This window comes from Lithobates pipiens, unplaced genomic scaffold (assembly GCF_037356315.1).
Source record: "Lithobates pipiens isolate NorthernLeopardFrog02 unplaced genomic scaffold, aLitPip1_a1.2 Scaffold_19, whole genome shotgun sequence".
NCBI lineage: Eukaryota > Metazoa > Chordata > Amphibia > Anura > Ranidae > Lithobates > Lithobates pipiens.
Window position 1 is genome coordinate 183,013,901 of NW_027507764.1, and position 13,482 is coordinate 183,027,382.

Genomic DNA, 13,482 nt, shown 5'->3' on the forward strand with positions numbered 1-13,482 from the left:
TCTAAACTGTACTAAAGTTGACAGACCCTTTGGCATGAACAGAATCACACTTTTTGTGCCATTTATCTCCAAATATAAGGAACACCAAATGTATATGGCGGGTATTGTTACACTGACAACTTGACTGGTGTGTTTCCATTAAAGTGTCTGAATACTTGTCCTTTAAAAAGGAATCTGGGTGAAAAGTGTTTATATTTTTTAATGGTAGCTATGTAAACTGCTAAACCGCTAGATTAGTGTAGAGTGATCCCTTTATTTATCGCTTTGCAAGTGTAGTGCTACCCCTGGGTTCTCTGTCCTAAACCTCAACTCTAAGAACAACTACAACTCTTCTGACACACTTTGTTGAATGAAAGTAACTGCAAGTACCTAGGCTCCATTTACATATTGCTTAGCAGGAACATGGGTTCCTGCTAGTGATTTAAATAGTGCCATTCGTATGCGGAAATGTTATGCATAGGGCAGCCTATTCACTTTAATGGGCTGCCCTCTGCATGATGGTTGCTCCAAAGAACCAAATTTTGGCCCTGAGCCATGGGTAATTTTACACTCCTGTTTCGCCACTATTCTCACATGTTTTGTTTTTGCGACAGTTGCCATAAAATGGTGCCATGTTTGGGGTGCCATTCAGGATGATTGTTGACAAAAAAGCTAAGGCACAAAGCTAGTGATCTATTGACAATAACAAGTAAAAACATTTCTAGATAAGAGTCAATGCTCATAAGTCTATATGCATATATATGCAAATAGTAAAAGTCCATCAAAGGGCGGTGGAGGAGGAAGAAACATTCCTTCACAAATGGCAGCCTCTAGGTGGGACCTGAAGCTGGTTCCAATGTAAGATATGAAACAGAGAAGGAGAGGCGCCTCTAAGTGCAAGCGTAACAATATATTTATTAATGGTCAGTCAATTGGCAACTCACATTTCACCAATGTAAAGCAGGCATATCTAGGAAGTATCATTTAGGAGCCATCAGTAGTGGCTGTCATCAGGAACACCGGCACCAGCCGTTGCATTCTGTCACGATTCCCAGAAGGTGGCCATGCATATGGCTTGACGCATCAAGCCCAGTTATGTCATCACACCTTGCACCAAGCTCAGCAAGCGCCTCAGCCCTCGTTCTTGGATTCCATACATTGCACAGCCACCTTCTGGGAATTGAGACATACTGCAACAGCTGGTTCCGGAGTTCCTGATGACAGCCACTACTGACTGCTCCTCAAAGATACTTCCTAGATATGCCTGCTTTACATTGGTGGAATGTGAGTTGCCAAATGTCTGACCATTAAGAAATATATTGTTATGTCTGCACTTAGAGGCGCCTCTCCTTCTCTGATTCAGGATGATTGTGCCTGTGATTACAAAATGCCCATATGTGAACAGGGCCTTATAAGAATACAGGTATAGATACCTTTAATTTGGCTGTGAATTAGTACCAGGAAATAGTGGTAAATTAACTCAATGTGTTGGTACAGGTTAGAATGAATGGAGGTTTGAGCATAAATGAGCATACAGATGGTAGGTTCAGACAGTCTGCTAGACAGTATAATCACTAAGCCAAAGTAACTTAGAATAGGGTTCTGTACCACTAAACTGGAATCAACACGTTAAACGGCAATGTCAGCACTAAACAATGCATATGAGCATTAACTGCAATGGGAATAATAATACTATAAATAGTCTAGAGTGCACTCTAGGAGAATGGTTAGGATATGGTCCTCACTCTTCAGTTGCTAGCGTTAAGGCCCAGTTGTACCATTGGTGCACATGAGAATAGTCACAGTTAAGCCTGCAGACAGCAATAAAGCTACAAGCTGGCTGTATGGTCAGTTCCTCATCAGATAGTAACTTTCCACAGCAGAAAATCACCAGCCCCACCAATATTGCAGATGACCATCCAGTGACACATAGCAATTAGTCCACTCTTTGCTTTGCAGCCAGGTGACTCGGTCTCAGCATTGCAGATCCTTCTCAGGCAGCCAATATGTATACAGTGATGTGCACTCTCCGGTCTCCTTTATGGCAAGAGGAAGTTAAATCTAGCACAGCCCTGGAAAATGTGTCTGTTTCCCCTCCTCATGGTATTTTCCTCTAGCACCTGGCTACACAAACTTACTTTTATAGGTTTAAAATCATTCATAGCTCTGTAGTGGCATCCTCTACTTTTGTTTTTTGTACAAGCTTTATGGCCATCTTACATGGGTTGGAGAGGGCCTTCCTAAGGCCAAGCTGGTATGTGCTGTGTACAACTGCATTTAGGCAGCATTGAACTTAAGTGAACCTAGAGTGACAATGGTGCTTCAAAACAGAGAGCACTAAGACTGTGTTGTCACCCTAGTACATGAACTTCCCAGGAGAGCACATGTTTCAGGATTACCAGTTACAAACATATGAAAAGGAAGAAACAAATGTAAATTTGCAAACCCATTTTTAACTTATTGGGTTTACATACACTATAAATGATATGTTACATTTATTAAACTAGAATACTTTGCTGTTTTTCTACTCACCATGTTCCAAGTTTATTTGAAATCAGAGGGAGGCCAGCTGAGTCTATGCTTGTTCTCGCCTTTTGACAGTAATTTGATTCAATGGGAGATGGCTAATCCTTGTGTAAACCATACATCAAAATGTTAAGAGATCCACACATGATGTATGCTACTCTTAACTTTTCCTGTATACCCCAATAGTTAATCTCAGAAGGTGGGCAATTCCAAGCTGGACATTTAAAGGAAATTTTGAGTTTTACATATAACCTCAGCTGTCTGTAAGTTTGAATCTACAGGTTGTTTTGATGTGGTTTGCTCTGAAAGTTTACCATATTCAGTCTTGTGAAAAGGGACATGAAAATTAGATTAGATATTCATTCAAACAGTGTCTACAGATAAAGGTGACACATTTGAACAAATGAAACATACAATTAACATAGTTGGTTTGATTTACTAAAACTGGAGAGTGCAAAATCTGGTGCGGCTGTACATGGTAGCCAATCAGCTTCTAACTTCAGCTTGTTGAATTAAGCTGTGACAAAAAAAAAATGCAAGCTGATTGGTTTCTATGCAGAGATGCTACAAATTTTGCACTCTGCAATTTTAGTAAATCAACCCCAGTGTATTCTTTTTCATAATCTAAATTATGCCACCACTTCAAATCCATTACATTAGAATCCACCCTTGCAGATTAGGTTCCAATGATTAAAACCTCCTTGGCAGCCTGTCCTATGTTAACCTCAAATATCTAGGGTCTGGTATCTAGTGCTGCTATTGGTATGTGTAAAAGAAACCTATGAGTATGGCAAATGATTTAAAAGGAGCACCAAGTTATTTGAAATCAATAATTTCAGTTAAGGGGAAATAATCTAGAAGGGGCATCGATTTCAAACAGTTGCTGATTTATCCAGGACAGCTGGATAATTCAACCCAAGAGCTAACCATTTGATATTAAAAAGTCAGCAAGAGACTCATAATTTTGCTGCAGGATCTTTAGATAACTCTCCTAACAGTTTGTTTCAGTCAAAAATTGCACCCATTTAACCGAAATGGAATAAGTGTTAAGAAAAAGTATTTAACCAAAAGGATATTAAAGTAAGACTAGACTTTGGCATTCAACTAATAGGAAAAGATCAGGCGTTCTGAAAAGTTGTGCTGTGAGCTGATTAATCAAAGATAAAAATGTTTGGGCATGATAACCGTAGACTTGTTTAGTGCAAATCAATGACAGTATTTCAAGTGAAGAACCTCAAACCAACTGTTAAAGATGGGGATTAAAATGTTATGGTTTGGGGTTGCTTTACTGCTTGAGGGCTAAGATAACTGGCATAATTGAGTCAGCTATTAATTCTGCATCATATCAAAGCGTGCTTGCAGTGAATGTGAAACCATCTGTCTAAAAGTTGAACTGGAAATGGACCTTTCAATGCAATATTGATCCAAAGCACACTAGCAAATTTATCAAGGAATGGAAACTGGTGGGCAATCAAGCAAAACACCTACAAGTCATTTCTAATAGGGAACAATACCAGCATCTTAGGCCAAGGTGTACTTTCTTTTCTCACAGTACAGCATTACATTTATTAATATAAATTTGTTGAGTGAATGATTAAAAAGCCACACTGTTTCTGTTTGTATTCAGAAGTATCGCCTTAACCTGTATGCACTGTATGTATGGAGATGTTTCAAATATGTTGAAAAAGTCAACAATTATCATGAGGTGTACTTACTTTTTAACATGGCTGTACTTAGTTGAAATTGTTAATGTTTATGATAGATTCAGTTTTAAATCGTCAGTAATTAGGGTTGCACTAACAATATAAAACATGGCAGTTGTCCACAACAAGTCCTCCTAGGCCTATTTGTTATAATATCTTGTTTAAACTACAATAGTTATGGCTGACCATTATCAGGCATAAGGCTTTTCAAAATGACACTAGTGAGCTATTAGCTTGTAGAAAACAGAGGAGGTAAGGGTGCTCTGGTGGAGGTGGATAGCTGATCAAAGGGATGATAGTGATGAGATGGCACTTCTGGCAGCACTTTGGTTAGAAGAGAAGCAACTCTGAAGATATAACATTTTTTATTTAAAATGTAAATTTAATAAACTGCACAAAGGGTTAAAAGCACTTACAAGATTGTTGAGTGTTAAAAGACATGATAAAATCAGGAGTCCTCATCTGTAGCATGTGTCCATCCTCAGCATGGTGGTAGAGAGCAATGTAGAGCCATCCAGCAGCTGTAAAGTTTCTCATAAGTGTTGGAGAGAGGAGGCAGCAGGGAAGCCCTTATTCACAGCTTGGCCTCATGTAGAGGGGCACTGACACCCATAGCCTGTGAATGAGCATCTTGTTTATGCCTCTCTATGTTCCAGAAGCTTCACAAAAGGCGCCTGAGAAGAAGGGTCTTTAGTATAGGACAGCGAACCCTGGTGGCCAAGTGCAGACTTCCTGCACATAGCTTCTGGAACATATAGAGGCATAAACAAGACGCTCATTCACAGGCTATGGGTGTCAGCGCCCCTCTACATGAGGCCAAGCTGTGAATACAGGCTTCCCCGCTGCCTCCTCTCTCTAACACGTATAAGAACGCTTTACAGCTGCTGGACGGCTCTACACTGCTCTCTACCACCATGCTGAGGATGGACACATGCCACAGATGAGGACTCATCATGTCTTTTAACACTCAACGATCTTGTAAGTGCCTTTAACCCTTTGTGCACTTTTAAATTTTGCATACTGCACTTAGAGGCGCCTTTCTTTTACTTTTTTATTGGCTTGTAGAAATGGGCTGAACACCCCAAGGTTCAGTTTGTGCTAGAACTCTCAAACATTGCAAAAGTTCGGACCCCAATTGCGAGTCTAAAAAGTCTATGGGACCCGAACTTGAAAAATCAAAAGTCCCCATTTTGAAGGCTTATATGCAATTTATTAGTCATAAAAAAGGGTATGGGGGCCCGTTACTGCCCTGGGGGACATGTACCATTGAAAAAAAACATTTAAAAAAGATCATCATGGGTCATAGAGGATGAGAAGGATGAAGATGGTTTAATAAGCCAGTCCACCACCTCCTCTGCATGCTGTGGCTGAATAGCATGGGCAACATCACTAAACAGAGACAAATGTGCGCTGCCTGAGGACAGACCATGTCCACCTTTGCCTGTGGACATGGGCATTGTTGGACTCCTCATAGTGGCATGGGAACGTCTGCCTCTCCTTTTTGGCCTCCCAGACATGATGTAGGGGGGCTTATTACCCAAATTTAATAGAATCTGGGAAATGTGTGATTGGATGCACTTTATTGAATGAAAAGTGGTGTTTGGCGCACTTTAAATTAAGGACTAACGCTGACAGAAATGTAAACTATAAAAACAAAAATTTTTAAAGAGGGAACACCAGCATTGCATTTAGAAAAACTGTGGCTGACAATTAAAAAAAAAAGGGGGCCAGCAGGGAAAACAAAAAACATTCAGCAACCCAAAAAAAAAGCAGTCAGGTGCAAGGCTTCATCCAATTAGGGCCCTAGAATGCATTGCGCAGTGTATTGTGGGCTGCTTGGCAGGCGAACATCCCACCGACTATCCTCCTAATTCGGAGGGGATAGGCGAGCAGGCGATGTTCAGACTGAGCTTTTGCTAGGCCCGATCCGTTCGCCCAACTCTATTGGCTTGTCCTCAATTCACTGATTCGTCACTGGTGACCCGATCTTCTCTGCCAACATGTCATGAAGTCCTCCCCAAAAGTCAAAAGCCAGCTACAGGTGCTGAATAATTTTGTAGGGCTAGCTTAAAATGTTGTTCAAACATGAACAGAATAAGACAGAGTATGAACAAGGTTGAATGAGCAAATGTAAATGTGCAGGGGGATTAACAAATTCTTTATCCATTTAAATGCGTGAGGATAAAAAGGGCCAGTCATACCAGAGTGGAATTCTCATAGCTGTCTGATGTAAAACCCCTAATGATCACAAGTTCTATAAAGCTGTGTGTGGCTGTAAATAGAGCATGCATCAACAATTTTGATATCTGGTTTGTTCTACTTTTGTAGCTTGTGTCCCAATCAGTGTAACAAAGTCTGGTGTGCAGCGATGCTGAATATTTCCTGTTGCTCATTGTTGCAGTACCTTGAAACAAAGGAAAGAGTAGACTCATTAAGGAGACATTCTTTTTTCCTGAGTGTCTTTCCTTCAAATTATTGGTAGAGTAGGGAAGGCTGAACTGAGCAGGGTGACAACACTGCAATAATTTAACTGCAAAAAACTAATTCAATATAAAATTATGCAGGTTGCCTTAAGTTATTTAGTTTAACAGCTAAATAAAAAAATAAAAAATCATAAGTCTACTTTAAAGTGGTTGTAAACCCTTACAGACCACTTTGACCTACATGTAAGCCTAGATTAAGGCTTACCTGTAGGTCCAAGAAATATCTCCTAAACCTACACAGTTTAGGAGATATTTGCAAATGAAAGGCACCGCTGGCTACGGCGCATGTGCCGTAGACAGCAGCGCGCAGGCACACTAAGCATGCCACTGCTAATGGCAATCATGCCATTAGTGGCGGCTTCCGTGAGCATCTGCGGGGGTGAAGTCATTGCGGCTCCAGCCAGTCACAGCACCGGAGCCGCGATACCCGGAAGTCACTTCAGGTATCATGTCGGCGTCGGAGGAGGACCACGAGGGTCCCTTCGGGGGCTTCCATCTCAGGTAAGTTATTTATTATGAGCTAGTATGCTATGCATACTAGCTCATTACAGGCATACCCCACTTTTAAGTACACAATGGGGTTTATTTACTAAAGTTAGAAAGTGCAAAATCAGGCTCACTTCGGCATAGAAACCAATGAGTTTCCAGGTTTTTATACCCGAGCTTAATTGAACAAGCCGAGGATAGTAGCACACTGGTTTGTATGCAGACGTGAGCCTGATTTTGCACTTTCCAGCTTTAGTAAATAAACCCCTTTGTGTACTTAAAAGTGGGGTATGCCTGTATGGATTTGCCTTGCAGGGTCTATTTTTATTAAGGCTTTACTTCCTCTTTAAGTTGCACTAATATTGTAACAGATAATGTAAAGGAATAATAAAAAAATGTTTTGCTCTTTTCATCGTTTTTTCCCATTTAAACAAATCAGTATTTATATAATTGTACTGCTGATGTAAGGCTATAGATTGTGTTTCGGAAAGAAAGCTAATTTTGCCATGATATAATGTATATTACAGACAAGATGAACTTTTAAATGATATAGGTATTGCATGAGGACATGTACATCACATCTGTAAAATCTATGACTTGACATCTGTTGCTTTGTGGGACTTGTCCCCGCACCATGCAGAGTTCAATTGATGCAAGCTGTCATGAGAAGGGCCCTCCCAACTATCTTGTCTTGAATTGTATTGTAAATGTTTATTTTGTAAAGTGCTGTTCAACTGTTGCTATATAGATCCTGTATAAAAAATATGACTAGTGGCAGCACCAGCACATGCATAACTGTGCTAACAATCAGCCAATAAATGATTCTTTTAAAAGATGACTTAAAATATCACAGCTTTGGATTTGTTGCAGTTTTGATGAATCAGTCATGTATTTGCTGACCAAAAGTCCATTATACTTTCTTCATCTTTGATTTGGAGAAATGTAACCAAATGTGTCATGTTTTGGGTTCAACCAGTTTAAAGTGAATCTGTTACTTGGTCCATTCAGGTCAAAGTGGCAGGCTGTCTTTAAAGGCCCACCCACTCACCCAGTAATGCCTACCTTTGCTTTGCTCCCCAGCGGATCCATTAGTCTGTCAGAACACTTGGAAATACCTGGCCCTTCTGGGTATGAGGCAGAATTTAACCTTCTCCCCTTCATCTCAGGATCTAGTGCTCAGGCCTAAGGGGCCAGTTCCCAGACCTAAACACTGTTGTACTTATGAGGAGAAAAAGTAACTCTGGAGCATGGTGGGACATGAACAGGTAACCCTGGAGAAGGATGGGAGTGGAACATGTAACCATGGAGCATAGTAGGAGGGGAACGTGTAACCCTGGAGCACGGTGGGACATGAACATGTAACCCTGGAGCATGGTGGGAGGGGAAGGGGTAACCCTGGAGCATGGTGGGAGGGGAAGGGGTAACCCTGGAGCACGGTGGGAGGGGAAGGGGTAACCCTGAAGCATGGTGGGAGGGTAACAGGTAACCCTGGAGCATAGTGGGAGGGGAACGGATAAACCTGGAGCATTTTGGGAGAGGAACGGGTAACTCTGGAGCATAGCAAACATGTGTATCAATGGATGGAAAGTGAGCTTTAAAAAGAACCTGTCACTTCATCCTGAATGGGCATCGTAATAGATTTACTTCAATGTGAAATTTATCATAGTATAATTAGCTTGAAGTGCATCCACATTGTTTCCTGTTGTGATGTAGTTTTCACATATACAAGTCTGAATTTAACTGTACTGTAACTTTCTCTTTGTTTAATTGCTTTCTGAAAACAAAATTAGGAAAAGCGACAGGCTTTAGAGCTTCACTTAAAACTCCAATTTTTGTCCTCAGTACTGCAACAGGTGAGAATATTTCTGTATTTCACAGTCCATTCTCTTCCACATACCTGATTTCCACCAATGTTAATAAAAGCAGGCTGACATGTAACCTTTAGGATGCAGATGGTTGCACACCATATATTCTACAGCCAGTTTACGGCAAGTCTGCGTTTTTGCCCATAGACAAACCCAAGTTGTAACAAGACATTTAATTTAATGCATGAGCAGCACTAATTCTATAGCACTTCCTCATAGTTTTGAGCATGTATCATACTCACATTCAGATTAAAGTGAATAAATGCAAAAGTTTGGATTACATTCATACCCCACTTTTAGGTACACAATGGGGTTTATTTATAAAAGCTGGAAAGTGCAAAATCAGGCTCACTTCTGCATAGAAACCAATGAGCTTCTAACCCCAGCTTGTTCAATTAAGCTTTGGTAATAAAACCTGGAAACTCATTGGTTTCTATGCAGAAGTGAGCCTGATTTTGCACTTTTCAGCTTTAGTAAATAAACCCCATTGTGTACTTAATAGTGGGATATGCCTGTATTTGTGTACTGTAATCATTTTTTTCCTTTTAAATTTCCTTGCACATGATTGATTATTCTTTGCAAAATAAATTTTCACTTTGAAAAGTGAACATGCTCTACTCCTTTAGTATGTCAACCACTTAGAACACCAGTCTTCATTATGTTTCACCTAACATCATTAGTAACGTGAATAGATATAGCAAATATTTATCTGGCATTAACATTTACTATTATACTCAAAAGGACATTAAAGTGGTTGTAAACCCTCTCCTATACCCAGTGAAGTGACTGGCCTAAGATGATACACAGAGTTTAAACAAATCTCCCTACATAAGTTGTGCATGTATATCTGCTGTCTTTCCCTTTTTACATTCTTTAGAAAGTGCAGATCTTGTTAGAAATCTCATTCAGCAGTGGGAGGGGAGTCTGGGCATACACTGTGTGAGAGCAGATTGGAGGAAAGGTACCCACTCCACATAGGCCAGTGATTCTCAACCAGGGTTCCTCCAGAGGTTGCTAGGGGTTCCTTCAGCATTGGGCAATTTCTGCCTCTCAGATAAGTTCCTACTGACACCATTGATCTTTTTAGCTATCTGTAAGGAGGTTATTCTTCCCAATGACCACAAGTGTAAGGACCATTCTTCCCACTGACAATCACACTAATGTATCATGAGTTGTAGGTTTCTAATTTTTAGCAGGGGTTCTCCGAGACCAGAGAACTATTTCAAGGGTTCCTCTGTGTTGAAAAGGTTGAGAAAGGCTGACATAGGCAGAGGTTAAAGGAACATGCAGAGCTGTACTGTGAATAGACAAGCTCAGTGCTTATCTCCCTCTAAGCACCCTCCCCAACACAAATCTCCAGCTGCTGTTATCTTCTGTGTCGGAGGACTCCTAGCTGATAAAAAGTGGAATGGAGCAGCAGAAAGACACGACATTCAGAGCTTTGGAGAGAGGAAAGTAAACACTACAGATATATGTGCCCAGGTCAGATTTCATGAATGGGGTTTACAACCACTTTAAATAATGCATGATGTTTGAAAAAGTTTACCACTTTAACTTTTATAATAGTATTGCATTTGTACTATATTATATATTATCTTGCATGCATGTTTTGTCATTTTGGGAGGTAATGTGAATGCAGATGCATGATTGCTTCCAATACTAAACTGAATCTGGATTATGTGTATTATGATTATTATTCAAAAGAAAATAGGATAACGATAGTGACACTGTTTCAGTTATTGAATTGGATTATTATTCTTGAGGCTACTTTTCTCCAACTCAAAGCATTTCAATGTCATAATGGCTGTACTGCATATTTAAGCAAGTATATAGTTCCTGGTAATCGACATGTGGACCACAGGTGACAAACCATAATTAAGCCCAGGTTCACACTGTGCTGTCGGAATCAAGCCGTGCAAATTCAGCTGAACTAGCACGATTTCATGCCCGCATGTCAATCCCGATTTCGGCTGCGATTTCATAGACATCTGTGCAGATTTCTGTCAATGGAAATCGCGCCCGAAATCACAAAAATTAGTACAGACACTACTTTTTTAATTGGTGCGGTGCTGCAAGTGATTAGGAAGGTGTCATTGCCAGCAATTGCCGCCGATTTGACATGTCAAATCACACCAGTGGGAACCAGGGCTAAAGCTGAACTAATTTGTAACACAATTCAGCAGCTCTGTATTTTTAAATACATTTTTTTTTTTTAATTGCAAGAAGTTGAAGTACCTGAATTGCACTTGATATCTGTCTTGCAGTCCCTGCACAGCAGCGCTTAGACTAGGAGGGAGAGAATCAGCACTAGGAGCCAATAGGTTGTGCTGCAGTGCTGATGTGCTAACAAGGAGCATGCAGATAGACAGAGAGAACAGAATGACAAGAACATTAGTTTGCTGCTTCTCCTTTCACTTTATATTCACAAGCTGGTGGTGGGACAAGAACTGAAAAAGTGTTTCTTAACTGGAGCAGGGAAAATCAGTTCTTTGGCCCTGTTAGACAGGGCTGTGCCTTGTGGCAGAGCTGTGTATATCTCAGAACCGGATGGACAAAATCTATGTACTTTGGCAGATAAAACAGCTCTCATATACTGCATGTATTCCATCTGTGTATTTATTTATTTGTTTGGAAGTTTAACCCCCCTGGTGGTATTCCCGAGTCTGGCTTGGGGTGAAAATTTTGTACCAATCGTACAATCCAAGGAGAGCTTACTTACCTTGTCCCCTGGATCCAGCGATGTTCCCCCGCTGTAGGAGCGAGTCGTCCTCCGTTCGATCTATCATGGAGCCGAGCTCCCTTCCCTGCGAGTGTTGCGATGCATGGGGACGGAGAACGGCGCCAAATTCAAAAAGTGAAACACACATTACATACAGTATAATGTAATCTATACATTGCTGTATGTAATTATTTAACATCCCCTTTGTCCCTAGTGTTCTGTCCAGTGTCCTGCATGCAGTTTTATAATATAAAAACTGTTTATGACTGGAAACTGGAGATTGTCCATAGCAACCAAAACTGTCCCTTTACATCAAAAATGGTTTTAGACCAGCTATAAAACAGCGAAAATAAATTGGAATCACTCGCAGAATTGAGCGATAGAGATTTGTGGGGAGATCCATCATCAAATACTGAAAAGTAATGACAGTGACAATTCTGCAACTGAGCAAATTTCAGTGTTTTTGATTTGATTACATTATTGAATATTTTTTATTATTGTTATATTATTATTTGGTATAATTATTTATAGCTATTTATTATATTATAATTATGATTTCATTTTTCAAACTTTATCATACCCGAGAGGTTTACTAGACTCTGGTTTGGACAGATTAAAGTGAGTTATTCCTAATGCCGCGTACACACGGGCGGACTGTATGGCCTACTTAGTCCGCCGAAACACATTTCAGCGGACAGTCCGCTCGTGTGTGGGCTTCAGCGAACTTTTTCAGCGTGCAGTATGGCGGACTAAGTATTTCGGAATGTTCGAAATACTGTCCGTCGTACTCGCATTTCGGCGGACAATCCGCCCGTGTGTATGCCAGTCCGCCGTACTTTTGAAATGAGCGGACTTTTCCCGCCCGGAGAAAAGTCCGCTCATTTCGAGCGGGTATCCAGGTAGGCGGGGCCCGCGAAGGAGACGTCGCTGGCCCCGCCGCCTGGTATGGACTTAAAGGGGAACCCCAAAGCCGAAAAAAATCGGCGTGGGGGTCCCCCCCAAGTCCACAACAGACCCTTGTCCGAGCACGCTACCCGGCCGGCCAGGAAAGGGGGGCGAGCGAGCGCCCCCCCTCCTGAGCGTACCAGGCCGCGTGCCCTCAACATGGGGGGTGCCTTGGGGAAGGGGGGCCCCGCGGCCTCCCCACCCCAAAGCACCTTGTCCCCATGTTGATGAGGACAAGGGCCTCTTCCCGACAACCCTGGCCGTTGGTTGTCGGGGTCTGCGGGCGGGGGGCTTATCGGAATCCGGGAGCCCCCTTTAATAAGGGGGCCCCCGGATACCGGCCCCCCCACCCTATGTGAATGAGTATGAGGTACAATGTACCCCTACCCATTCACCTGTAAAATAGAAGTACCAAAAAAAACACAACACATGAGATAAAATACTTTATTGCACAGCTCCGGGGGTCTTCCGTCTTCGGGGGTCTTCTCGCCAGACTCCTCCGCTATCTTCTTGTAGCTCTTTTGCTAGCGGAGGAGTCCGGCTTTCTTCCTCGCCGCCGGCCTCTTCTCCCGACTTCGGGGGTCTTGTCCCCCTCTTCGGTTCTTCTGCCGGGCCACCGCGCCTTCTTATAGCTCTTTTACAGGCGGTGGCCCGGTCTTCTGTCGCCGCCGCCGCCGCCTTCTGTTCTTCTTCTTCTTCTTCTTCTTCTTCTCCAGGAGATGTTGCCTTGACGATCTCTCCGGCCGGAATGCCAGGGACGCACTGCACGACCACTT

The 13,482-nt window shown here is 41.8% G+C and overlaps 1 protein-coding gene across 5 annotated transcripts in view; it reads left to right on the top strand.

Moving 5' to 3' along the window:
- Positions 1–13,482, top strand: part of MYRIP (myosin VIIA and Rab interacting protein) — a 689,287-nt gene that overhangs the window by 593,755 nt on the left and 82,050 nt on the right. For 3 of the 5 annotated variants that reach the window (XM_077491541.1, XM_077491539.1, XM_077491540.1), the window contains exon 12: positions 8,968–9,030. The exons of the other annotated variants lie outside the window; for them this stretch is intronic. In XM_077491541.1, the coding sequence (XP_077347667.1) occupies positions 8,968–9,030 (63 nt within the window). The remainder of the gene's footprint in view (positions 1–8,967; positions 9,031–13,482) is intronic. 5 annotated transcript variants of the gene reach the window in all.